The 27,050-nt window shown below is 43.1% G+C and overlaps 1 protein-coding gene across 2 annotated transcripts in view; it reads left to right on the top strand.

Annotated features, from left to right (window-relative positions):
* Positions 1–3,864: 3,864 nt before the first annotated feature.
* Positions 3,865–27,050, top strand: part of VIT (vitrin) — a 36,700-nt gene continuing 13,514 nt past the window's right edge. Inside the window, exons 1-11 of one of the 2 annotated variants that reach the window (XM_050972336.1) lie at positions 3,865–3,910; positions 5,616–5,681; positions 6,654–6,810; positions 8,674–8,807; positions 13,283–13,360; positions 16,611–16,691; positions 18,428–18,631; positions 19,139–19,189; positions 23,879–23,917; positions 24,019–24,075; positions 24,673–24,735. In XM_050972336.1, coding sequence (XP_050828293.1) covers positions 3,880–3,910; positions 5,616–5,681; positions 6,654–6,810; positions 8,674–8,807; positions 13,283–13,360; positions 16,611–16,691; positions 18,428–18,631; positions 19,139–19,189; positions 23,879–23,917; positions 24,019–24,075; positions 24,673–24,735 — 961 coding nt within the window. In that variant the 5' untranslated portion in view covers positions 3,865–3,879. The remainder of the gene's footprint in view (positions 3,911–5,615; positions 5,682–6,653; positions 6,811–8,673; positions 8,808–13,282; positions 13,361–16,610; positions 16,692–18,427; positions 18,632–19,138; positions 19,190–23,878; positions 23,918–24,018; positions 24,076–24,672; positions 24,736–27,050) is intronic. The other variant, XM_030236587.2, reaches the window with a different exon arrangement.

The following is a 27,050-nucleotide window of genomic DNA, read 5'->3' as shown; positions in this document are numbered from 1 at the left end:
CACATGGAACGGACAGCAGTGCCTGACACCAAAAATCAAGGACTTATAATCTGCACTTCTCCAGAAAATGTTGCAGTTTGCCATACAGTGACATGTGCATTTAAACCATCTGTTTGTAGTACATAGCAGCTCTCTCAGATCTTATAAAAGTCAAGTTGCTAATAAAGGGTCAGTATAAAAAATCTTGCTTCATACACAGAAAGAATAGCTTGCTAATTCTGTCTCTTCACTAACATTCAAGAGTTTTCAAGTGTTTGTGGTCAGGGAAAAGTAATCAACATGCTTCCAAAAAGGACTCTGACTTTAAAAGGTAAAACATCAGCAGTGCTGGGAAACACTGAAGGAGATACTCCTTACATTTGTACATAGCAGGAATTGAAGCACATGTTATAAAGGGAACTTCTGTTATGGCAGTCTGAAAGACTCAGATGGGAAAAGGTACTCTGATAAACACAGATCCAGCACACAGTTTAGGAGATTCAATAGTGTGTAGTCACTACTTCCCAGTTCTGACTGGGACTGTCAATACTGCCTTCACAGAAATCTGGTTAGGAGAAATCTCAGCAAAACTCATGCTCCAGAATAATACAAAGTAGAACTTTTTCGTTTGTTTAATGGAATCTATTCATTTTGTAAAGGAACAAAGAAAGTACAACTTTGTATCTAATAGCAAAGTATCATTCTTGATCTACAGATAAAACACCCCCAAACCTCTCAGTGGATCTACACAGACTAAAAAGTCTGTTGTAAGCATGGATTGGAGCCCTGCTTTCCCTTTCCTTCCCAGAGAAACAAAAACCCCACTGCTTTTTTCCAAGCCGTTGCTCCCTTTAGCAGTGTGAAGGAGCAGATGCCATGCTGGTGCACAGTGCAGGGGACTCACACAGCTTAAATCAGGTGACACCCTAGGCCCCAAATACAATGAATGCACACAGACTTCCCACTACAGAAAGCCTGGAGCTCCTATGCCTGATACTTAACAGTCAGCAGAGTAAATCCTCCTGTGCATTCCCCATGTGACAGCCCAAGGCCCGAAGGCCAGGACCACCCCCTGGAATACTGTCACCAGAGCTGTGTCACAGGATGTCTGAGCATTTCTCCTGATATGCCAGTGCCTAACACAGAAATCATTACGGTGGCAGAACCAAGTTTCTTTACTATTATAATTTATTTCTGTGAGGATACCAGCACCACCAAAGACACAGAGTCCACAATAAAATGTTTTTCTGTTTAGCTGTGACAACAAAGCTGTTAAGTAAATCTAACAGCCTTGTCTAAATGCTTCCAGTATCTTTCTTATTGATAAACATCTGTTATTGCAGGCCAAGGGATCTGCTGAACTCTGCTGAACCCCTGACAGGCTTGAAGTCTTAAATCCTTTTAGATTTATTGGCTTCTTTCCACAGTGAACTCATAATAATTTAGGAACAAAAGCCCACTTTCTGTTGCCTTGAAGAGAAATGCCCACCAGCCAACTAGGCAGAGAAAGCAACTGCAGCCAAGCCTAGAGGACTGACACCCTAGAGGACTGGGATGGCTCCTGGCGGGGCTGGCCATGCCCTGGGGACAGCAGGGCCTTCAGGAAGCAGTGGGAAGTCTTGTGCAGCCCTGGTGATAGAAGTGGTCACACCTTTTTGTAAGAAAAGTTAGGCAGCGTTGGACTCTCCCCACTCCACACACAGAAGCCCACCCATGAATCCAGATTTTACATGGATGCTTGACCATCTCAGACCTCTTCTACTGTAATTAAACTGGTGATGAAAAACATCTCAGCACCAAGCCAAATACCGTGAGGAAAAAGTCAAACAGATCTCTTTGACTTTAAATAAAAATGCCAATGCTGAATTTATTCACTGCAAATTTTGGGAATGATCATATTAAGATGCCTTTTGCAAAGTTTTAAGCCAGTGTTGGTAGAATCTTTAAAGGTGCATGGTAGTTCTGCAAATGAATTGCAACTCTTATTCTGCCTCTTCCTTTTCTGTGATTGACCTAAAGTGAGAATTCATTGAAGGAGAGCAATTGTTTGATACCTCTGATGTGTCAGTGGGTTGAAACATAAAGGGGAGAAGAAAAACATCTGAGCTAAGTTTCTCTGAGCACCCTTCTACATCTTGGTGCTATTTCTTTTAACAGCTTCACAGTAGAAATAAACTTCAGTAAATGCTTAAAATGGATTTTTGACCCAAAAGACAGGCAACTCTTTTTAATAGAAACTAACCATGAGAGCAGAATATCACCACTTAACTGCTCGTGCTGATCTGGCTTTTACAGCCTGGGGTGTCACCCCCACTGCACCGCCCATCGTTCTTCAGAAAGACACAGTGACTGTGTTGAGCCACTTTTCATATCCCCCAGATTCAGTTCAGTGGCTTCTGAGAAACCTCTGCCACCTTCAGCTTCAGCAGCCTAGCAGGAAACTTCCTCAGGGAGATCACCAAGGAAAGACATTGTGCTGTTAGGAAGTGACACTGTTAGTATATCCTGGCACTTGAAGTTCTCCAGCTGTAGCACAGGAGCAAAAATAAGAGGTGGATGTGCTCTCTGTGAATAGAGTTATAAATTATGTAGACCCAGAAGTGGCTGAACTCAGTTTAGATTAGCATACTATTTTAGTCCTCCTCATTCATAGCATGTGGCTTGCTTGAAAAAGAAGAGCAATTAAAGTAAAAATATAGAAACATTTTATATGAAGACAGAATGCAGATTTTTTTTTTCCCCTCTTACTCCCCTGTATGTGCCTTGTTCTCTAAATTTCTTTCTAGGGGTACCAAAGCCCTGCTTCTGAGTCTATGAATTGCCATGTGAAATCAGATGAAATCTGCCATTTTTCCAGGAAGAGGATATCTTGCTTTCCCTGGTCATAACCAGTTTTAGCATTCTTATTTAACATTCCTATTTTCTTTCTGGATAGCTAGCTCTTTTTTTAAAAACAAATATTTCCACTTGTAAGCATGTAATGTTTCTCTGAAGATCAAGTTTATTTTGATCCTTGATATTCTCCCTGTACAACAGACAAACGTATTCTCCCTTTCAGACTTTTTGCTCTATTTGTCAAACATTATGTAGTACTTTAATGACTTTGATTAACTATGAGTGCCCCACACAGGATTCCCTCAACAATCATGACATAATAGCAAAAGCAGCAGGTGATGCTCAGGAGGGGCTGAGAGGGATTATCTCTGATAAGCTGGAATTCCTGTAGCCTGGCCAAGAGCTTCAGGGATGGCAGGGGTCATGAACCATGTATGCAGACCCAGAATAAATGTTTTCCAGATGTTCTGACAGAATCCTCTTAATCTCAGGTTCTCACATACAAGTATACACATACACATCCTCAGAAAATGAAAGAAACCAGTAATTTGGCTCACAAATGATGGAACAATTGCAAAATACTTCACGCAACACCTTTCAGGAGAAAATGGATTTATGTTCCCCATATCCATGTGAGATTACCTGGTGTGCTTTGATGTGCAGAAAGGACGATGCTGTGATTATTTCTCAGAAGAGCAGTGAACAGATTTGAATAGATGTCAGAACATGCCCATGCCCATCATGCCCTCTTCTGACACTGGCTTCTGAAATAAGTATGTGAAATCTTGGTTTCTGGAGCAAAAGACAAATTTTGGAGAGAAGTAAAAATTTGTCCATGGGAGTGTGATAGCCCAAGCACCACCTCCTCTGGGGATATCAGTTACTCTAAAAAGTGTCATAAGAGGATGCAGCATGTGAGGACTGTGAAAGGTTAAAGAAGAGCACACAGTCCCTCTGCCCCCACCATTCCAGTGTCATCTGCAACACCTCCAATGCAGCCTGATGTATTCCTCTTTTCCTTTTCAGTGCTCCTTAGCGACACATCCAGGTTTTGCTTTACTCACCATGAAGGCCACAGCCATTGCAACCTTCTTGGGTAAGTACAGTTGATGGGCTGCAATTTGTAGTTTATGTAGTTTATCCCATCCTGGATGCCCAGTGGCCACTGACTAATTCTCTTCCCTTTGGACTCCACGGCTGATGAAGCTCTCAGTGGCGGGTGTAAGACTTGGCAGAGATTTTCAGAAACAGGCTATAAAAACTTCATGGCTTTGGCATAGAAAAACATATTAATTACTTGCAGAGATCTCCCCAGTACGTGACCAGCTCCATGCAGTCCATCTCAGGTGGGCCTGAAAAGTGTCTGCAATGTAAAGATTCCCTCCAAAGAAAAATCAGCTGTTTCAATTCTCCCTTTTCTTCTTCTTTCCATAAATAAGATGGTACCAAAAGGTTATAAATGTGTCCTCTTCTCTTTCCCCTGGCAAGTCAGACAGGATCTCACTTTTTAGGAACATGTAGAAACTCCAGAACTTGCAATTCATCTTACATGAACACTCTTGTTGTGACATTCCCAGGCAATATTCCCTCTAGCTGTTATCCTCAAGTCTGTCAGGACAGTTGTTCTTAGTTCAAATTACAGCATTCTAAGTAGTTCTTCTACATAAATTACTTTCCCCACATTAGATTGTGCTGCAGCATTCCCAGTAGTTGAGATATTGCACTTTATTTTCCAGTCATGCATTCCTTTTTTTTAAACTAACTACAAATTTGCCATGGTTACACAACTGCACCAGTGGCAAAAGGCCCAAATACTGCACCTGTGCACTGACACTTCAGACAGTGAGAGACTGCTGTCACTTTTGAGCAAGCTCTAGGTGTGATTAAGTCTATAAACTCTCTGCAATCAGTCTAGGGGGAGAAGAGCACAAAAGAAGGAAATTGCTTCTGTTGCACATTCTAGTAAGATTAGTTTAACAAAGGATAAAAGGATCAGCTGACACATCATAGAGAGTTTCAATTCCCTTTGAAAGGGAAGGAGAAGGGAAAGGTGAATAGGAAAGTCAAGATATTTGTAATGAAGCTATCAATTACCCATAATACAATGCTTATAAGATGAGCACAGAGAATAAAAAGATTTTATATGTCATCACTTAGCAAGTCAACATAACATGGTAAGCTACATGCATATATTGGGATGTGTCTTTTAATGTAAGAGCATATTTTACACTTTTCAAATTATAAACCTGCTTACTGAAGAAAATGGATGCCCTTGCTGGGACACACCACCCTTGAACCTCACACAGTCTGTAACACTGCCCAGTATCCCTCACCTGCTGCCACCAGTGAGTGAAATGTCACTACACAAAATTAGAGAATAACCTTTCCAAATGGTTATTAAGAAGAATTTTTGCCTCCCAAAATTCCCAGCTTTATGCACAGAGCACATTGTTTCATTAGCATCCATATTGCACCAATTACAAAGAGTTCCCACTGCTTGTGGAAATATTTTTGTGGTTTTCTGGACCACATGGACTCCATGGCATCTTTAGATACTGAGTTGCATAGATGAATGTGTGAACTGAAGTGATCTTCAATCCCCTTCATAGAACTTCCCCACAGCAGATGCCATCTTGACTGCAAAGTTAGCCACCAAGTAGAAACCTAAATGTGGCTGAGAATATTCCTATTTTAGGTTTTCACCCTCTTGATTCAAATTTGAGAAATCTCATGCAGAGGAGCTTGTGGTGACTGATGTTGATAGGCCACCTTTTTCCTGATACTATGTTTATTTGTTCTAGGTGTGTTTCTGACATGTACACACACAGCCAAGGAAGCCACAAAGAAGACAAAAAAGGCTAAGTTATGTAAGTGGTCTCAGTAGAATTTTTGGCTGTTTTCCAGCAGACATGTCCAGTGCATAAGAAAGGTGCAAAGTGAGATTTTATTCTGGTGACTCTTCACAATTGTCTAGAGTCAATGGCATTACATGTTAGCTAAAAGATTCTTTTATTGAAAACAAATCACTGAGTAAAGTGTGTTCCACTTAACATTTATAGAGGGAGAAGTTTGTAATTCACTGCTGAAATGTGTCTTTGCAGGTCATTAGGTACTACACAAGGACCAAAGCAAGCACTAAGGTTTTCAAAGAGAGAGAGAGAGAGAAATAAATACATGAAATGGACCAGATGTACACAAAGCACTCGTAGCTGATTGGTGTGAGACAACTGGTGCATCTCTGTGCACTCGGGTGTTTAACGTTCAGCTATTCTGCTGCAGCAGCATTTCTGCCCACGGGTTATTTTGCTCATGTAGCTGACAAACAAGCCTGCTGCGAGGTTACAAATGCACACTTAAATCCCTTGTTCAAAGTAAATTGTACCCAGCAGAAAGTTTTAAAAATTAAGGGCAAGATAATGGGCTGTGACTTCAGCCTGACATAAAGATGGAATGGAGCTACATGAGCTCAGTGGGAGGCTTGGGAAGCATCCCCACCCCCTCCTTCCCACGTGTTAACCACAGGCTGGGTGACTACATTTCTTTCTCTCTCCAGCTAAGTGTCATACCAGATATTTCCTTCAGAGAAGCAAACACTGAAGGTCAGAAATACCCACAGGCTTCCTTATTCTGTCCTGAGTTACTGCCACGTCCCTTGGTATAGGGGTTATTATGTGTTATGTTGTAGATGGAGAAGACACAGATGTCTTGTGTCCCAAAACCATTGATGTGAAGGCTTGGGAGGAGGGCATCCCTGTCACTCAGTTACTCACTGTTTCATGACAAGATCTCTCAGCCATGAAAGCATTCAGTCTGACTTTACCAAGATTTTGCACTCACAGATGTACCCCAGATTGACTGTGATGTCAAGGCAGGGAAGATAATCAATCCAGAATTCATTGCAAAATGCCCTCCTGGATGTCAAGATGTAAAACACCGTGTCTATGGCACAGACATTTATGCTTCTTTCTCCAGTGTCTGCAACGCTGCAATTCACAGGTGAGTGAGTTGAAATGAGTGAGGCACTCTGACAAAACTCTCATTTCAGTGCAGGGAACTTGGACTTTTCAAATTCTTTACAGTTCCCACTTGTAGGTTTGATTGCAGGCTGCTGTAGAAAACCTGAGAGAAATTCCATGTGTGATGGAATGGATCCATTCTTACAAGGTGCTGTCAATCCTGTATTCCTATAGAAATTAGTTGTATTTGAAGAAGTTTCTCAACCTTTGGAGAAGTGTCTTGAGATTTCCAGATCTCTCATTCATGCATAACAAATTACTATTGTACTATTATTATTCAAGTGGAAGACAGAGATGGAGCTGCTACTACTAATAAATCTTCAGAAAAAATAGACAAATCACCAGTGATGAATACATATAACTCACATACTTCTGGGATTGGTTTGGTTCTCTGGGTTTGGATTTAATTGTCCCTGACTTCAAAGGCTGAGCAATGTGCTTTCCTGCTACATAAAAGGACACTGCACAAGGAAATGAGTAACATAAATTTTGTAGCAAAAGTTTTTCAGAGTTTTATTAGCCATGCAAAAATGTGCATAAAATTCTAATGGCGAATAACTGCACAACCAGAACACCCTGCAGCTGGAGCGGGGATGCACAGGCAGGATGCATCCAGCTAAAAATGCAGCAAGAACTTCTAAAGCCTGATTGACAACTTGCCTTAGTCTGGAGTTATTTGAGCTATGCTGTGCTCCTGGCTTTGTGAAATACCTGGGATCCCGGGCAAAGTGGGAGGGTTAAGGCTTTGGGACTGTCCCCCGGGCTCTGCACTGCTCGCTGCCCAGGCTGAGGTGCTGTGTGCGCAGCGCTGCCACCTCCCGGCTGCGGCTCTGCCCTCGCTGCGGACATCACTGCCGGGGGACGGCTTTGCAGCCCCAAATTCCTCCCTCAGACACTCGTGCACAGTGAGAATTGTCTCGGCATGCAGAATTAGTCCCAAAGGGAAGTTTAAAACTACTGGTAGAACTGCAATCTCCCTGCAGCCTGGCTGGCTATATTGTTTGAGTGAGGACTTCAGTTTTTCTTATTTGACAGCTTTTTTTTTGGCTTTGTTACCTTGCAATTCCACAGACAGTGAATTTCTTCTCCATACATTTATTTTAACAGCAGCTTCTCACAATCACCACAAGAAAAATACACTTCTCAAAATCCTGTTTGCTGCCCAGTACTTATTTTCCTGCCTGCTCATTGCTGCCAGCCCTACAACTCCCTTGCAGCTGCAGCTGCTTCCCGGTTGACCTGCTGTCCTAGTGATGCCAGAGCAGGCTGCATGCACTGAAGGATTTCTGTTTGTCTGGAGGTACATGTTACAGTGTGTGTTAAACACCATTTGATGTGCACCACACCTGGAGTCTGGCAGGTTTTCTAGTTTCCAGCAATATTGTGTCCAGTTTACTCTGGGCTGAGGTCAGAAACATGCTTGGATTTTTGCAGAAAACACATACTGAGAGTCAAAGAAAACACATTCTGTCACGTGTTTGGCCTGGAAATTCCTCTGAGAACCTCTGCCTGTATCTTCAGTCATTCAATCAAGCTTGCAGGAATTGTAAAGAAGGCAGTAGCTTTTTCTTGTGTGCAACTAGGTCAAGCTTAAACAGAGGACCAGCAGATCAGTGGGAAGAGCAAACAGATCCTGACAGCACTTTGCCACAAACTGCTCTTCTTTACGTGGAAGGAGCACAAATATTTCTTAGCAGCAGTCTTGGCAGTGACATCCCAGCCCCGCCACCAGCCCTGGTTCAGAGGTGAAAGGAATCACTTCATACCTCTTGCACTGTAGAAGGGGTTTTTTGAAGGCTTTTGTGGCGTTTCTCCCCTCAGACACTCTGTTTCCTCCTTGCAGCGGTGTCATCGACAACACGGGCGGGAAGGTTCTTGTCCAGAAAGTCGCCGGGCACTCCGGATACCGCGGGAGCTTCTCCAATGGTGTCCGGTCGCTGTCACTGCCCCGCTGGAGGGAATCCTTCCTGGTGTCAGGTACCTGCTCCCCACCGCTGACTGCTGAGCAGCAGTGGGCAGAGGGGAAGCAGCCCCTCGTTTTACACACCTGGTAATCGCCACCGGCCCTGCCACACCCCAGCTTTGGCAGGAATTGTGCTTTTGAGACACTTCTCGTTCTGGGCTTGTGTGCTCAGCCCGGGGCAGCTCTGAGCCCACTGCAGGAGGTGGTGGCTGCTCTGGACTGAGCCTTGGAAGGCACCTTAACTCCAGCTATTGATGCATGAAATCTCCTGCTCTTCCCCCTGAGGGAACTGAAAGGCCTTTTGGCCATTTGAAGCATTCTCAGCCTGCCCCTGAATTTGTATCTCCTGAAATGACTTCAGACTTGTGCCAAACCCCATACAGCCCTACTGTATGTATGCAAACCTTATATTAAGCAATTTGACTGGTGCGTCCCAAGTGTGTCAGGAACTCTCTCCCCCTCTGTTGGCCAAATAGTTTTGATATCCAATCAGTGCAGGTAAACCCATCTTGCTTTAATTCTCATTCCTTTTTCCTCCCCATAGTATATACAGGAACTCACTTGCATTTACCAACAAAATTCACAGATTTTAAAAGGCTTTTTTTGCAAATTAGATCCCCTTTGTACCAGCTTCAGATTATCTTAAACCTACTTGCACTCACTTTACCTTTGTGAAAGAGGGTTTACTTGACCTTGCTTTACATAAAAATTCTAACTCTAACTTCTTGATACACTGGGCCGGTTCTTGCTGGTCTGCACTTTTGGAGGTTTAAGATAGGTACAGCCAATCGATGTTACCTAACTACATCATTCCTGGAAAAATCAGCTCAAGCAACTGAGCAGCTACTAAAAATAATGTCCTTTTCATGTGAAAATCTGTAGACAGCAAAAGAGGTTTGAGAAACTGACCAAAACAAACTGTCATCTTAATTTTGCATTCATGTATTTGGATGCACTTGTTTACAGTAGTCTGCCATGGGTATACCATATTATGAGAAGGATTAATTCTGGATGAGTAGGAATTTCCTGGAATAGCTGAATTGCTACTTGTACTTGTTGCAGATTTTTTTCTCCAGCAAACAGCACGTTGTAATTCTGGTACATAAGTGGGAAATAGGATTTTATTTTTTTTTTTAACCTCAGCAGCTGCTCAGTTGTCATCCCGTAAAACTGGATGAAATTCTTTCATGAAACTGTAGGAATTTTTTATCTATGTTAATAAGTCTTTATTCTTAATTAATGAGACACTATCAAAGAAGATACAAGAGAAAGTTACAAGAGCATATCAAAGGAGATTATGAGAAACTTGGGTATGTGTAGGCAGGATGAGATTTGTCCCTTGTGCACTTAATTCTGTGCACACTGAGTGCTCTCAGTCATGACAATAGAACTCTTAATTTATAAATTAACTCAAGTGGAAATCTCACATATCATATAACATACATTCCATATTTTACATGAGAACAGGAAGAAAACTTTCACTATACCTACTGAAAATGTGAGAAATTTAGAATTTTAGAGAAAATTAGAATACTAAAACCAGGAAGGCTGTGCTACTCATCTCAGCAGCCTGAGGCTGAATGCATACAGATCTCCTCAGAAAGAAAGGACTTGGGGATGGATTTTTTATGATTATGAGTCATAAGAAGCCAGAGCTGCATAAAGCATTGCCCAATAAAAAATATAAAGTCACCTAAGGCATTAATTTCAGGACAGTTTTAGAGCTTTAGAACTGAGTCCCCTGTTCTCCAGCTGAATTCTCTTTTATCAGAGCAGACCTGTGGAAATGTGCCAACAGCTTGTTCCTAGTTGGGGTATTGTCACCGAGTTGGTGATGTTTAAATTGTGAATGAACATCCACACAAAAGAGCATGGAAGAGGAATCCTTGGGGGAGCCAGGGAATAAAGTGGCATGATTTAGGGGCAGTGGAGGAGGAGGTCTGTCCTCTGCCATTAAAGCAGCCAGCACACCAGGAGGTATGCAAACGCTTTGGTGTTCACTTTCAAGCGCTGAAATGCCTTGGCACTCAGCTGAATGACTCCATTCAGTTTAGTGGGAGTTCTGCAGCTAGGGGGTTAAGAAAATAGTCCTGAACTTGTGGGCTTGCTAGTCACAAATCAGTGTGAGAGGGTGAGCAGCCACTGCACCAGAGCAGCCACCATGCCAGAGCTTGTATTTCAGTGGCCAAAGCTGATGTTTTCAGCCCACATGAAAGCACATTTTTACGTGTGTTAAGCAAACTCTAACCTAGATGTAACTTTTTCCCGATAGTGAAAAAGACATATTAGCATTGCCCCAGAGAGCAGGGCCACATTCAGGTCAGGCCTCAGGCCAACCTCTTGGTCACAAATTGCTATTGATCAAAAGTCCTAGAATCCAGCCTCCCCATCCTAGCTGGTGTGTTTTCACAGCAGCAGGCTTCAGGTTTGCATTAGAAATCAGTTTAGCACAGATTAAGATCAGATTATCATGCTATTGCTGCATCCATGTATCAACTGCTCATGCTGAAAACTCATTCTCTGTTTGGGATAAAGGAAAGCATTTAGAAATCAACTGTGATCCTGTAACTTTTCTGTCCTTCTACCAAATTAGCAGATCTCCCTAGTCTTGATCCCAGTTTTAGCTCAGAGAGAAGTGGATGTGAAATCCTGCTGCCCTTCACTTAAACCAGCTTCTGTGAGAGAAGCCCAGAAGGCAAGAAGGAAACTCTTTCCAGTTTGTCCACTCGTGCTAACTTAGCAGCTCTGGTCTTTGGTGGATCACTGCTGAATTTAGTGGAGCTGCTCTCAGCTTATGTCACTGTAAATGAGAAATGGAAAATAGCTCTTTTCATCATTACCTCATTAGTAACTCCAACTTCTTTATCTGTGGTTTTGTAATGACATCTGAAATTTCAGATGAGAAGAGAAGAGCAAAATAAAGGAGATAAAGACATGGAAAGGGACAAAAGGCAGGGACTCTCCAGCTCCATGGACATCCCTGCTGATTAGAGTTCCTCTAGCACGTGCCTTTCTTTGTGTGCCATTGATGCCTCGGAGTGGCCACCTAGAGGCTAGAGAGAGATAAGAGAATAAAGTGGGTGTTTTTTATTAAAGGCCTTCAATAGATACACCTTGGGCAGTGGAAAAGCCTCACAGAGGCTACACCCCAGAGGGATGACCCTCCCCAGTTTCTAAGACAGACATAAGTTTGGTCTATTTGCATATCAGAGGTTAATTCAGGTAATGAAGTCATATTCCCCGGGTTTGCTTCCTGCCCTGATTCACTTTTGTTTATACTTTTTGGGGCCTGAGGCACAAGGTGTCCTTGGTTCTCAGGCCTGTCAGGATTGTTTTACCTGACAAAAATGTGAAGGGAGCTTACTAATACTTTTTATGGAGTTCAGAGTTACGCACTAATTCAACATAGGGTCTGAAAAATATGAAACCTAAAAACTTAAGGCATCACCATCCCAGGAGAAACAGTTCCCAGTTCCCAGGAGTGGCTCAGTCTGTAGTTATCAATTCTACTCAGTGCTGCTGGGTATGCTGATCACCTGGGATGACAACTGACATGCCTGCAGTGCCATATGTACCTCCTTAAAGAATCCCCCAAGGGAATAGAGGAGAGATCATCATGACTCAGGGTTTGCAGGAGGTGGAGGAAGGTCTCACCAGAGGTGGTCCAGACACATGACACAGCACAGCATCTCACAGAGACAGTCACCAGGGTCCGGAAGACCTACATCCCTCAACTCCTAGAGGCCAAAGCAGTATTCCCTGCTGGGCTTTTCTGCAACACTTCTCATTCAGGGATGTATGTGACTGTAAAAACTGTCCCAAGAGGTGGAACTGCATGGCCACACGTACCAACAGAGATGGTGTCTGCTCTGGCACTAAAAAGATTTGTGGTTTAAAGCTTAATTGGGAGACATACCTCGTTGTTTCAAGAGAGGACTCTCATTTTAGATCTAAATATAGGCACCATATGTTCCCACACACAAGCACAGCCTTCTCTCACTGTTATTACTGCAAAAGACTGCTGCCAGAAATGGCATCTTGCAGAAGTGAGGTCAGAGAAGAATGCTGTGTGCGTGATGAAATGAATCCCACATCAAACATGCTTTCCAAGTCAACTGCATAGTCAGGCATTGGAGAAGGCTGCCTAGGGAAGCTGAGTGTTTAATTAAAAGTTGTACAGATGTCTTTTGGGAATGGTCCCCTTGTGCTTAATATTATTTGAGAGCAAAAGAATGAACTAACTGGCCTCTGCAAATCCTTCCCAGCACTGTGTTTTCATGGCAACTCCTTTTTTATGATTCTGGATTTGGGCACCAATATTTTTAGGGGTATGGTTTTGAGATTCTACCATCAGATGAAAGAAATCTTCATGAAAATGAGTCGGGCAGCAAAGAAGAGGGGTCTGATTCTGAATGCCTATGTTAAATGAGAAATTTATCAAGAAAACTTAGAATATTTTGTGATGCCTTTTAATATATATTTTTTGTAGAGGGCAAGCCAAGAAAAGGTGTGACATATCCATCAACCCTTGAATATTCTTCTTCAAAAAGTACAGCTGTTAAATCAGGCAAGTATTTGTGACTGACTATCCCTTACATCCATTCACAGCTATCTGTCATAACTTCTCAGTTGTATAATACAAAGACATAACTATTCAGAGGCAGAAGTTCATGCATTCATTAGTATGGCATCCAAATCACTCATGGCATTTTTTTATCCTAAGCATATGGAAATCATCTCAGACAATTTCTATTTTTTGGTCATACCATGTTTCACAGACTTCCGTTTCCAAGTGGTTTCCCCCTTGCTTTGGATCTGTTACTGAATATGATGGGTTACTGGTTATAGGCAAATATTTGAGGCTATACATGTTGTTTTCTCCTAATGCTACTCATGTTATCTCTTGGGATAGTCAGAGCTGAGAGTATAATATTAAAGAGTAATGTAATACAAATGAAAGAGATGGTAAGGCACAGCAGCTTAACTAAGAAAGCTACAATAAAGAACTCTGGATAATCATTTTAGTCAGCATCCTCCTCTGTAAGACTCAGCTCAGTTTAAATAATTTAGTTGTTTAAGAGGTCTTTGATCAAGTTTCACGCTGGTGGGTAGCTGACATTCTAGTGCACATGGATTACCTCTGTCACTGAAATGACACTTGTTTTTTCTCTCTGTTACAGCTATCTAAGGTTCAGACTCTCCCTTGGGGATGCAAACCAAAAGCAAATAATGTCCCATACTACAGTGCACTTCCTTTACGCAGTCCTTTTGCTGAGCCTGAGCCTTCCTGGGCTTATCCACTGTGAGCAGTGGCATAAGGAAACATGCTGTAGCTCCATGAACTCAAATGCCAAACATTGGATGCATTCATCCAAGACCACAGAGAGGGTACTTGGAGACCTCTTCTTCTCCTGTAGGTTATTGTTTGGTCCTTGGAAGAAAAGTACAGAGCTCTTTTCTCACAGAAACATAAATCACTGTGGTCAGAAAAGGTCATCAAGTGCAACTCAGCACTGCCAAGTCCATCATAACCGCGTCCTGAAGTGCCACATCTTCATGTCTTTCAAATATCTCCAGGGATGGTAACTCCATCACTTCCCTGGAAAGCCTCCAAAGCTTGACAACACTTTCTGTGAAGAAATCCCTTCTAATATGCAGTCTAAACCTCCCTTGGAGCAACCTGAAGCCATTTCCTCTTAACTGCCCCATCCCCCACCTACAACCTCCTTTCAGGTGCATGTAGAGAGCCATTAAGGCCCCTCTGAGCCCTGGGGGGTTTTTTTCCAGGCTAGAACAATTGAGTTCCCCCAACTGAGTTCCCTGAGTTCCCACAAATCATAAGATTTGTGCTCCAGCCCCTTCACCAGCTTCGTTGCCCTTCATCTTTATATTTTCACTTAAACAAAAGCAAATTTAAGTCTCAAAGCTATAGTTGCTCAGACCAAATATGTGCAGCTCAATTCCATGCCTTTGGTTTGTAATACCTTTGCATTTACAATAAAATAGGTACAGATTTGTATATTTCTTGACCACATATGCAGAAATTACTTGCCCCAAAACTTACGCTCTGCTAGAAGGGAGGGCAATACCTTAGGAATATTGACCTCTTCTGAGAAATGTTCATTAAATCATAGCTCAGCATTCCCAGCTGTAGCCACACTTGAAATATCAGCCCAAACATTTCAGAGCAGACCAGAGACAATCACAGCCAGGACTCAGCTTAGCAGGCTGTAAGCAATGGTCTCTTCCACCAGTGCCAAAAGCCACGTAACATAAGAATCAGTGTAGAAATGGGGAGCATCATCAGTCAGGGTTCTGTCACACAAACAAAATACCAGGAGCTTGTTCCTGCAGCAAATCAAAGACACAAGTCTCCAGTTTGTTCCTGAATCAAATAGTGTGAATGAAAAGCCAGGATTCTAGCAACAAAGACAGTGCATTCCTGCAGAGAAAGGCCAGGATTATCAGAGGAGCAAGCAACTGTTTTATCAAACCCAATGTCACTGCCTGATTTTTGCCCATCCTTGTCCCACAGGTAGCAGAGGGATCCATTGCTCACAATCCATCTTCCTCAAGCCCTACTTGGCCCTATCAGCCCTCCTTAGATCTGCCACCTCAGCTCAGCCATCCCAGCTGTTCTCTGTTAGAAACAGCTTGTCTCTAAGATAAAAGCCTCTGTAATATGCAGCCAGGGCCATTTTGTGAAAGGGAATTTCCTACTTACTTTTAATATTAAAAAAACTACTTTTTTCTCTTAATTTTAATTACAGAGACCACACTGTTCACTTTGATACTTAAATCCATTATCTGCAGGAGGCAAAAGCAGTCCTTTGAGTATTACACTCACTGCTGTCAGATTAACAAAAAATCTTGCTTCATACCTGATCAGCTGTCAGAGATGGAATTTTAGTCCTCATCCCAGAGATGCCAGAGATTCATAGTCCCTGACACTTCTTTAAATTCCCCTGGTGGTTACAGGGCTTCTCAAATTCTGGGCACGGCAAGAAAAGCCTTCCCAAAATTGTAACTCTTCACAGCTGCTCAAAACTATTAAAAGATGTTTAGAAAAAACAATACAAAATTTTAGGAAAACATTAACATTGCAGTAAATTCTCTAACAGCTTGATGCTGCCAAAAGACCTAAAGAATGAAGACAAAACCACAACAAAAAAGGGAAGAAGAAAATCCTCCAGTCAGATAAAAAAGCAGAAGCAGATTATTTTGTGAGGTAGCAGTAAATAAACTATAATGAGTATTCCAAGTATGTTGGTGTCTCTGGGTCTTAGAAATAAAAAAAACAACAAAAAATCTCCCTTTTTCTTCTAAGCCAGTCCATGGCATTCAGGATTTGGCCCCATAATGATCTCAAAATGTCAGGCAAGAAAGAAAAGCATCTGAACATGAATTAGTGACTGAAAGATTGCACATTAGCAAGTATTTCCCAAACGATGTACACACATCATGACCCTGGTTCTCAGAACATGTTGCTGCTCAGAGGAAAAAAGTATGATGCATTAAATCTCATGAGTATTGGCTTATTGGTGGCAAACCCCCATACTTCTTGCTCACTCCAGAAATTCTATGGATACTGACAGGAGCTTTTTGGCTGTAAAAATGCCAAAGTTTGGCATGAAAGTGACTACTCCCTAGTCGTTGCTTTTTCCTAGTAGGTGATAAAGCTCTGATTGGACTGCCAAACCTACCTAATGGCATGTGACAGGATGCCTTCCTTTGGGGACTGATAATCTCTAAATGGGAGACTTGAAATTATTTTCTTTACAGAGCTGCCTTTTCTAATGTGCTCAATTTTGCTTCAGAGCCTAAAAAGCCAGAGCAAGACCTAAAAGGTACGAAGAGTGCAGACACTGCTAACACATCAGAAAAAGCATCAGATCAAGGTAAGGGCTGGGGATCTTGGTGCTCTTTTCAGTATCCAACCCCCTAATCTGCCTGTGGGTGCTTATAGGGAGCATTTTGACACTGGTTACACAGACAGCTTTTCCTCCCCCATCCAACCTTCTCTCCACAGCCCCTTTCCCACCAAACCAAACTGAAATGGAGCTTGAAGGGCTTCTCCTAATTCAGAGAAGAGGGCGCCCACAGAGGTTAATTTCTGCCTGTGCTTTGGATGAGTTCAGGTTTTGTGAACTTGAAAATCTTGCATTATGATTCTTGGCAATCTCCTATGCAGGGCACGTGCCCTGCAAACCCTTTGAAGATACTGTGAAAGAGATGGGTATCCTGCCTCCAGGAGCACTGGGAACAGCTTCCCCTTGTGTTTAAAGGAGAAACCCAGCCAACATGCACCAAGGCAACATCTTTTCTTTGCTCTTACTATGCTGCTTCCTCAGGTTTTCTGCTATTACTGTTAGCTTCCAGCTTCCTTGCTCCTCACAGACTGGGGTATGAAGCTGGCCAGTGTGCCTGCTCCTTACTCCAGCAGCACAGGATCACAGGGGAGGACTCACTGTGCCCTCTGTTTTCTTTCTTTTAGCACAGTTTCATGGAGCCGTGCACTGTTCAGCCCAAAAGGAGCCATTCATGCTGATTTTTTCAGCTGAGTTGTTTTGTTTTTCTTCTGAGCCCTCTTTCAGCATTATTCCATTAAAACTGTCTGAGATCTGAGTTTTTCACTGCCTAGCATTAGGTGATAATTAGTCCACCAGACAGTTTCACAACGGTGCCTTCCAAGAGAACATCCAGAAATAGCAGTAGAACACAAGCTGGTGCTGTGCAGCCGTGAATGCAGTGTGCACCATTCCCTTTCCATGTAAACAGTGTGTCAGGCCATCCCCAGGGCTATCAGCAGCCAGGAGAAGAGCAAGACCAAGGTTAACATGGAATATATTTCAGGGCAGTTTTTTGTAGCTGGATGGAAAAGATAACAGTGAAGAACCTTTTTTGAGAAAGTGACTTGGAAGAGTCTAAGCTTGTTGACTATTTTTATAAGGATATTTAGGATGTATATTTTGAAACTAGAATTGTCACTGTTCTCACAACAGATGATACATTTTAAAAGTAGTAGCAACTGTGAGATGAGTCAATCTTAGTTGAGATTGGCACCTTCCAGGTGGTGATCTTCCCCACTCTCCTCAGCCAAAGCCCTGACGCTCCCCGTTCTGGCTCTGACCCTCTCCCCCAAATCATCTTTATCTAAAAGTTGTCTTTCTGTCAAAAACATTTCAGTGCTGCCATTTTTTTCTCGTCTATGACTCAGATTGGCCATCCTTACTACCAGATGCCAGCTGATTTCCATTTATATGGACCTTCCAAGTGCTTAATTACACTGAGAAAGGATGATGCCAAAACAGAATCTGCAACTGGCTGGTTGAACCATTTCATAGGTCTGAGACATCTGTCAGTTTGATAAGTGTTCCTGGGCAAAGCAGAAATGTGTAGGGGGAGCATTAATGCTGCAACAGGCTGCTGTCAGCACCCTCTGAGAGCAGAGTGTCACGCAGACACCTGCACTACACATCCACAATGAAGGCACTAATGGCTCTGCATTGAGGGTGCTTGTGGGCATCCTGAAGAGAATGCCAGTTTCTGGGTTGCCTTAAACATTGAGTGCTGCTGCTGACGCTTCCATACATGTCCCACATCCAGCCACAGTGACATGTCAATGTTCCTACAGGGCACACAGTCCGCAAAGAGCATCAGACAACTCCGGCGCCGACCCCAGCCACAGAAATGGCCACCACAACCCGCACACCGACCACCACCACGAGGACAGAGCCTTCCACCACAGTGCCACAGCCCACCACAACACCTGCAGCACCCAGAACCACAGCAGCTCCAGCCAAGACTAGACCTGGACTGCACAGGGTCAGAGATATGGGTCAGTAGCGTGGATGTTTGCATTGCTTTCCTCCTGACCGACAGCTCTCCTAAAATTTAAGGAACAAGATATACAGCTGGATATACCACGATTTAGAGGATCATGAGTTCAGGAATTCAATGTAGAAATACTAGGAATGGAAAAAAAATGTTTAAGTCCAGCAGACCAATTCATGGGAGAGTAAGCTCTCCATCCCCAAATGCTGTGATGATTTTCAGGTGTAGAAGTCAATAAATAGTTCTTTGATTCTCACATCTAGACTGAGAGATCAACCAATAGGTGAAGACTCATTTTAGAATTAATTTTGTGATAACTTTCATTAGATTAAAGCTGTAACATATTTTTTGTAACAGCTTTTGAATTTTTAAGATTAAAACACTGTGAAGGAATTCTCATCCTTTTTTTGCACACCTGATTTTCCTTAATCTTTCCTTCTTCATTTATTGTTATTCATTAGCATTGTGGGGATTCCCTTCAATAGGTGAAATTAAAATCTCTTATTTTTAGGTTCTAGCAGTGTCCACCCAGCGTATGCATCTGTGGTAGCTGCAGCAGCAAGTAAGTATGGTGCAGTAAGTAAATATGCCACAAGGCATGCAGCACAGTGTGGTTTAGGGCAGCAATGATTCAATAAACTTTCAAGCCTCAGCAAACTCAATGACTGAATCCAAGTCTGGATTTAAACTGAAAAACCAGATGCTTGTCCTGAATGTCAAAGATGCTGATCACCCACAGTTCTGAGAAAGTGTTTCTAGTGAGTATCTGCCCATTTCAGCTGTGACAAAATCTGGGTTTTGCAAAACTTGAGATGAAGATTTTGCTGTTTGAATCATGTTTTCCTATTACTTCCTTTTCTGTCATACTCTTTCAAAGGGAGGCTTGGTTTAGTTGTAAAATACACAATGCAGAGGGCTGCAGAGCCATCTAAGCTTAGGGCTGAAAGCTCTGAAATGCTGACATACGTTAAAGCATCCTTCTCTCAAAAATCCCGGGCTGTGGTTCTGAGCCTGGCATACATGTGATGTTATTCCTGGCTTGCCACTTGTTATTGACAGCAGAATGGCAGCTGCTCAGAGTTCTGCATCTCAGTCCAGGAGCCTGCTCCCAGTCCAGCCCACAGCCTGCAATGCAAGTATATTGAGGTGTTTTTCCATACACTGTGCAATTGCTCAGCTGTGCAGTCAAGAAAAGGAGAATATTTTCAACTGTTTGAAACGTTCTGAGCATGGGGATATGATTGCTTTTGAGTGAAAAGGGAGCTGGGCTATCATTAGCTTTCATGCTCCATAGCTATTTCTGAGTGCTTTCAACTCAGCTTTCCTCTCACATTACTGCAGTCATCCCCAGTGCCAAGTAATTCACAGCCAAGAACATGGCAGGGCAAGTATCTTTTGGGTAATTCAGGTCTTGCAGGGAAGCACAATTAAGTAAAATTTAGTTGTGAGTGCTGAGTAAAGGCAGGGGCTGGAGGGGTTAATCCTATCAAGACAAATGTGCAGCTACGTATGTGCATGGCAGGATTTACAGAAGTGACCACACAATTCAAAAGGGTTTAAATTCTGTGGAAATCTGCATCATTCAGTACCTAATGTGCCTGCTGACTTGGTTCAGCTTGTTGCTTTCTTTTTTATTTCCTATTCCCACAGGCTGAGCACAGAGGAGGCCTTTATTGTCTTTACTAGCAATTAGGAAACCCTCTTTGAGGTTCCCCAGTCAGGAAGATAGGCGTGTTGAGAGTAAAGTTTTGGCAACACTGAAATCAGTGGGAAGGTTCTATTTGCTTTAACAAGACAAGTAATTTAGTAAAAAACTTGAAAACAAACCCCAAACAAAACAAAACCAAAAAACCAACCAAGGACTCCAAAACAAAATCTTCACTAATTTTCCAGTGTTTTTTCAGTGGTCACTTAATTGTAATTTGAATCCATCTTTCTTAACAATTTTCTTTACTAAAGTTCTAAGCATAAATTAATTCCCAAAATATTAAAGTGATCACAGCTAAGAACGGGTTATTGTGAGCTGGAGTGGCAGAGACCCACTTCTGATTTCACAGACTTCATTTCTAGGATTATGTCCAGCATGTCAGTACCTATATTCCTGAATTCTCCTGACCTCTTCTTCATTCCAAAAGAGAAGAGCTGGATAAATTAAAAAATATAGAAAGTACAAATACAGTTTTGATGTCATGACCACACATAAAGCAGTTCTCTCTGTCTGAGGAGCCTTTAGGACCCACTGCTATTATTCAGGCCAGAATTTCTGATTGTTGATATTAACCAGAGTTTGGCTTGACTGAACAGACTCAGATGTTCTCCTGTCCATCCTGGCTCACAGAGACTCCCAGATCTACCTCTCACTGAGCATTGGTAGTTTGCCTGCAAAAGACACCTCAAAAGTAAACAGCTATGAAACAGAGCACAGTCAGAATGAGCACACCCTTTCCATTTCCAGCCACTGGCACTGGCAATAGCTCACAGGAGCAAAAGAAAAGCAGGATTTTTAGAGCATGAGATTTAGATTAGAGCATGAGAGCAGGGGCAAAACTGCTGCCCTAGTTCTTGCTGTTCTTTCCCCATTATCTTCTGCTTGTCAAAGACTGAGTAACATAAATAATAATGGAGACTCTGCTCCATTGCCAGACCCCTGCTTCAAAGACTTGATGTGCCAAAACTGCTAAATGGAAAAACACTGATGTGACTAGTGTGCCACACGACCGCTGGTTCCTGCCTGCCCTACTAGGGCTTCTGCTCTGTCCAACAGCTCTTAACCCAGCACACCCCAAGGGCCACAGGCTCACTTGTTCTCTCCCATCCCAGCTCTTCAAGCAATCCTCTCTTGCACAGCAGTTTGGACCCTGGATGAGGCTTGGCTCTAACTCCAGTGCTTCTGTGAACACTGCAGTCATAAATCATGTCATGATCCTTGGTGCCATGTCGAAGCACTGAGCTTGCAACCAAGCATCAGGCAGCAATTGCCTGGATGGGGTCAATGGTTGCATCTATTTTCTGTTTTCAAACAGGGACTCCAAGCTGGGCACTGCCTACCATGGTGCACTAGACAGATTTCATTCCCAGCTGTGCCTTAATAGGGCAGTAAACAGAAAAGCACTGAAAGAACATGAGACAGTGGTAGTGTAAGTGCTAGAGAGGGCATTGAAATCTCTTCTCCAGCAGGAACACCAGTAAGGCTCATGCCTTCGGGAAGCACTGGACACACATTCCATCCTGGCACCAGGGAGAACAACTGGTGTTTATTTTTGGATGCTGCCTTTCTCCCCAAGTTATCCCTGACTACTTAACCTGTCAAGGGTGCTGACCAAGGTACAGGTGGCCAGGCGTATTTTGTGCACAGAGTAGCTCCTTTTCTTGTCAAATCAGTTCTCATTATTCACAAGGATCCCTCTAAACTGCACTTAAACCACTGTTCTCATCATTTCCTGCCTCCATGCCTCCCTGCTCACTACAGAACTTGCCAACCCAGGTTTCTTTGCTCCACTACTTTGATTTTTGACTTGGTTGTTGGAATTTGCCTGGGACTGTCCATCCCTGGTTTGCTACAGACTTCTCCTAGTCCTGCTCAGCCTCCAGCTTGCACAGAGCTCTGTTCTAATGAACACATATTCCCATGCCACAGCCTCACTGGCATCTCAGATTCAAAGGAAGAGCAAGCCTTGCAACCTGGAAGGTTGGAAGTGCAGTTCCAGCCTTTCCTCCACTACCTGCACCATGTTTGCCCCAGCCAACAAAAGCATGGCAGGAAGCAGGGATGGGGGTAATGTGCCTTTGGGAGGTACAGCAAGACAGAGCAGCTCCGTGGCCCAGCACAGTCAAAAGATGCATAGGGAGAAATCCACACTGCCAACATCAAATTAAAATGTAAAAGTGGCATAAAATACTTGGATACTGAGGTAATCTCTCCTTTACCCTCTTGTACCCTGTTTCCTCTGACCTTGAAAAGAGTGTTAGATACAAACTGGGGCTCAGTCACGGCAAACATGAGACAAGGGCAGCTCTGAGACTCAGACTTATTTTTCTACCACCCCTTTGGCACAAACTGACCTCCTGTGTGTAAAGCCTGCCCTGCACAATCCCATACAACACTGACTGCTGCACACACAGATTTTCCCCTCCAAAATCTGAATACTCGGCGTGGTATAGCTCTGGTCCATCTGGAGCCTTACAAGCTTAGAGTTTAAAAGCCTTGCCAGTTTTGGAAGATGAGCCCATTACTTCCATAAACAGGATCTCTTTGGCATCTGGAGTTTACAAGGTCTCTCAGGACAGCTCCTAGAAATCCCATCAAATGGCTTCTAGTGGCCTGGAAGGTTCAAGTTTGGGTCAAACACAAGCTACTTACTGCCACCTAATTCTGCAATGTCAAGCTCCCAAGGAGCAGCAATTCCTGTTTTCTGAGACAACCATTCAAAATGGTCTCATTGATGACATCTTATTGATAAAATAACCTCCCAGGCCCCTGCCAGTGTTCACAGAGTCCAGTAGAACCTTCCCACTGATTTCACCAGGCTTTCAAAGTAATCTTTCTGGGAAAACTAATGAATAAAGGCTTGTTAAAGGATAAGTTTGTTAACAGGCTTCTTAAAAATAATTAATGAATTGAAAGGCACGATTAAAGACATGGTTTTCATCTGTAAATGATTTGAGCCTTTAGTATTTTTGAACAATGGGAATTTAATAACCCAATCACCTTTAAAAAATCCCTTTGTGTAGAAGACATGTCAGACACATGAACTCTCCCACATTATTTCTCCATTGTCTCATTACTTACAGTCTGCCTGCTTGCTCATATCCACTTAATCTCTGCAGAAAGGGTACTATCTGGTCTGGGGGGGCTGTTTTGGGTTAAAACCTTCCTCACACAACCAGGACAATTGGATGGTACTGAAATAGAGATAAACACAGATCACCAGTGTGAGTGGGAGAAAGAAAATTACAAAGGAGAGCAAATCACAGAGGTAGCTGCAGATCTTTTAAATGCAGACCAGAGACTTGTAGAAGTAATATCCATAACTAAAGGGAATAGACAGATCTGTATGACAGACAGAGCAAGACAGTCCTTTTTTAAGCAGGCTCAAAATATATCTACGAAAGTCTGTTAATGACAACTCTATCTATGAACCATTAATTCTGACAGCTTTAAAGTGAGACTCAGTGAAAAAGCTAGGTAGCAGTAGTAGTGAATCAAACATGGTGCAATAAATCACACTTTTCCACCTTGATGTCTACTTAGGACAGGTTCAGGCCGCACAAGGAAGAGGACAGAATCCAGGTATGTTTTAATTTAACAACAACCAGTAGATTTGTACTGCTCAAATACTAGAAAACCTTGTGTTTAAGTTCCATGTGCTAACCAACATGATATTTTCAAAGCATTCAGGGGCACTTCCACCTCTGCAAGTAACAGGAATATTTTACGACACAATGCAGGTAAAGGCATTACAATCCTCCTCTATTTCCTCCCACAGATATTTTTGCCACTTACACAAGTCATACAGTAACACACTGGTTTTCCCTCCTAACCATGTTCATAGCAGGCTGCAGTGAGACAAGATACCATAGTGGTCATTGTGTGACAATAGTGTAACTTTAAAGGAAAAAAGTAAACAAGATTGATTAAACATGGAATTGTTCTCAAAAAAGTAGTCTAAAATCATTTATAGACATCTTTTATAACATTTGCTGTTGCAAAATGAGAGGAGAACATTGTGTCTGGGTAAGTTTGCAGGACTAAGACCTGACCCAGCTCACAGCCCCTGAGCACAGTCAGCATCCCAGGACCCACTGCCAGCTGTTCCAGAGGACCAGCTAACAGCTGCACCTACTAACATTTAAACTCTTTCACCAGCCTCTTTCAGCTCTTTTAAATTAATTCACTGTTTCCATCTTCCTTTTCTGTGTGGTTTGAAAACGTGCAGAAAGACAATGTGGGGCCACTGCATCCCTTGTGATGATGCACCTCTCTCCTGACCCACTGGCATCCACTGGCATCTATTTAACCTCTTGCCTCTTTCTCTGACCATGCAGGTGCTCAGCACCAAGAGCCTGCTGCCACCTTCCAGAGGGCTGCCAGCTCTCCAGTCCACCTGGGTGAGCAACACTGCTAGCAGCAGATTTTTCACTCTCTTTGACAGTTCTAGCAGCCACAAATTAGCACTTGTGCTGCTCATTGTTTTCCTGCATCCTGGAGGAGGACCAGGGCAAGACTCATGCCCTGAACACCAATTAGCAGCTACCTGAAAGGGAAGGGCAAAGCAAAGCTCAGTCACAGGTGACCTGTTGTTTCAGGCCGTGGGAATCAACATCTACAAAGTGCTTTCAAATTTTCTTATTTGTTAGTCAAAACAGGAAACAAACAACCAGCTCTGTGCAGCTTTTCAGGTCTTCAGTGGAGCTAGTTCTTCTATTCCTGTGGTTCCCAGAAACCTCTAGGCTGACAGTGAAAGTAGAGGCTGCTTTTAATACTGAGGGCAGAAGCATCACCTGTACTGTTCTCTCTTCCTGCAAGTGCAATCGACCCTTCCCCAGCAAGCAGCCCAGTGAGCAGGCATTTACAACACCCTCCCAGAGCTCCCAGCACAGATACCAAGCACTAACTCTCCCATGAAGGACAGCAGAGTTTCTCAGAGACAGATTTTGTCTGGGAGCACCAGGGGGGTGTGGGAGGGGAGCTGGGTTGCAGCAAGGCATGCAGGGCTGCAGTGAGGCTGCAAGCCCACAAAGCCCCACAAGAGCAGCAGAGCAGGTCCAGGGGTGGCTCCCAGGATGACCTGACAGCCCAGGCTGCCAGGCAAGTCCCCAGCAATGAGGCAGGTCTGACCAGCTGGGGCAGGGCACCAGGTAAGGGAGGCAAGGTCTGGGTCGAGATAGCAAGGCACAGGTACAAGGAGCAAAGGAGAGGGTGTGCACCTCTGTGCTGTCCCATGGGTGATTCCCACAGCCCTGGCCAAGGCACCTGCTGCCCTGCACCAGTGCTGACCTCCTGCATGGGCAGCCACATCCACTGGGGAGGGAGAAACTGCAGCAAATGAAGGCAGCCCTGAGTGCTTTGGTGAGACCTGGGAATCACAGGAGGAGTATTGTGGCAGGGAAGAGCCAAGTGGTCATTCCCATTGAGGTTAGAGGATGTTATTATGCAGGATATGTTGTTAGTTTTCCAGATAATTCCAGACAAGTAATCTCACCCAGCAGTCTCCTGGTCAAAATGACAATTTGTAGTTGGCCTAGTTGCAGCATATAGCATAAGTGCTATAAAATGCACTTGTCCTAAGATGTACTCTATTCCCTCACTTTTCTACTCCTCCTCATTTCAATCTCCTTCTCTCCTTTCTGTTTTCCATCTGTGTTGGTCTTTTTCATACATTTTTGGCCATACCAAAGGATATGCTGGCTAATTCTCAGGCTAGCCAAATCTTTGCCAGAAAAACAAGAGAATATTGCTGAGTCTTACTTAAATCAAAGTATTTGACCCCACCTGATTGCTTAAGGCACCTGAAGGTCACCCTAAAGTGATTAAAAGGCACAAATTTTCCATCATAAATTATTCTGCTTTCTTCACCACAAAACAAGAAGGAAAAGAAATACAAACACATATTTGCTATATTCCCAGTAAGTCCTGATCCTTTTTTCAGTCCAGAATGTGGCACCTCAGATTTGTTGCTTTCTAGCAGCAAACTTTTCTAACAATCAAAGGGAAATTCCTGAGCAAGTCCTTGCTTTCTTGGAAAGCCAGGTTGTTCTTGATCCCACCAAGAGTGTGCACACAGCAGCAATCAATTCTGAGAGCTTGGCCATGATGTTGAGGAACTTCCTCTCATCAGCTCAGGCTGCCAGAAAAGCGTGCTAGGAAAATGCCTTCCCCAACACACCAGTGACTTGTGCAATGCACATTAACTCCCTTGAAATCCCATACTCACTTAGTCTTGAGCTTTCAAGAGTGTTTTTCAAGGCAATGATATGGAATAGTTTAGTTTTGGTGGTGCCTTTTTTTTTTTAGGAGACCAGTCTTGGAGTATCTTAAAAATCAACCCATTTTTAATGGGAATCTTCAAGTGAGGGAAAAAAAAAAAGGCCCTAGTTATGAAGATAGTAATTTCACTTTTAGATATACTTTTCATGGACAGCTTTCTTCATTATCTGTCCAGGACAATATGCAAGAAATAGAGTTTTATCCTGGATAAACAGATCTCTCAAAAAGCTGTATGTTTTGCATATTTGCAGCCAGCTACTCCAAATTCTTGCTACTTATCTTGTGTTCTTGGTACTTATCCTCTTCATGAGGATAGTAAACTGCCACAGGACATTCTAAATGGGTGAACTGAGAAGACTGGTTGAAGAAACATCAGATAGCTCCTATCCACAGGGATTTGGACAGACTAGAGTACCTGTGGACATCTGAGCTGAAG

Source organism: Serinus canaria, chromosome 3 (assembly GCF_022539315.1).
Source record: "Serinus canaria isolate serCan28SL12 chromosome 3, serCan2020, whole genome shotgun sequence".
Lineage (NCBI taxonomy): Eukaryota > Metazoa > Chordata > Aves > Passeriformes > Fringillidae > Serinus > Serinus canaria.
Note: the sequence above shows the minus strand (reverse complement) of the source record. Positions and strands in the feature narration are given on the sequence as shown.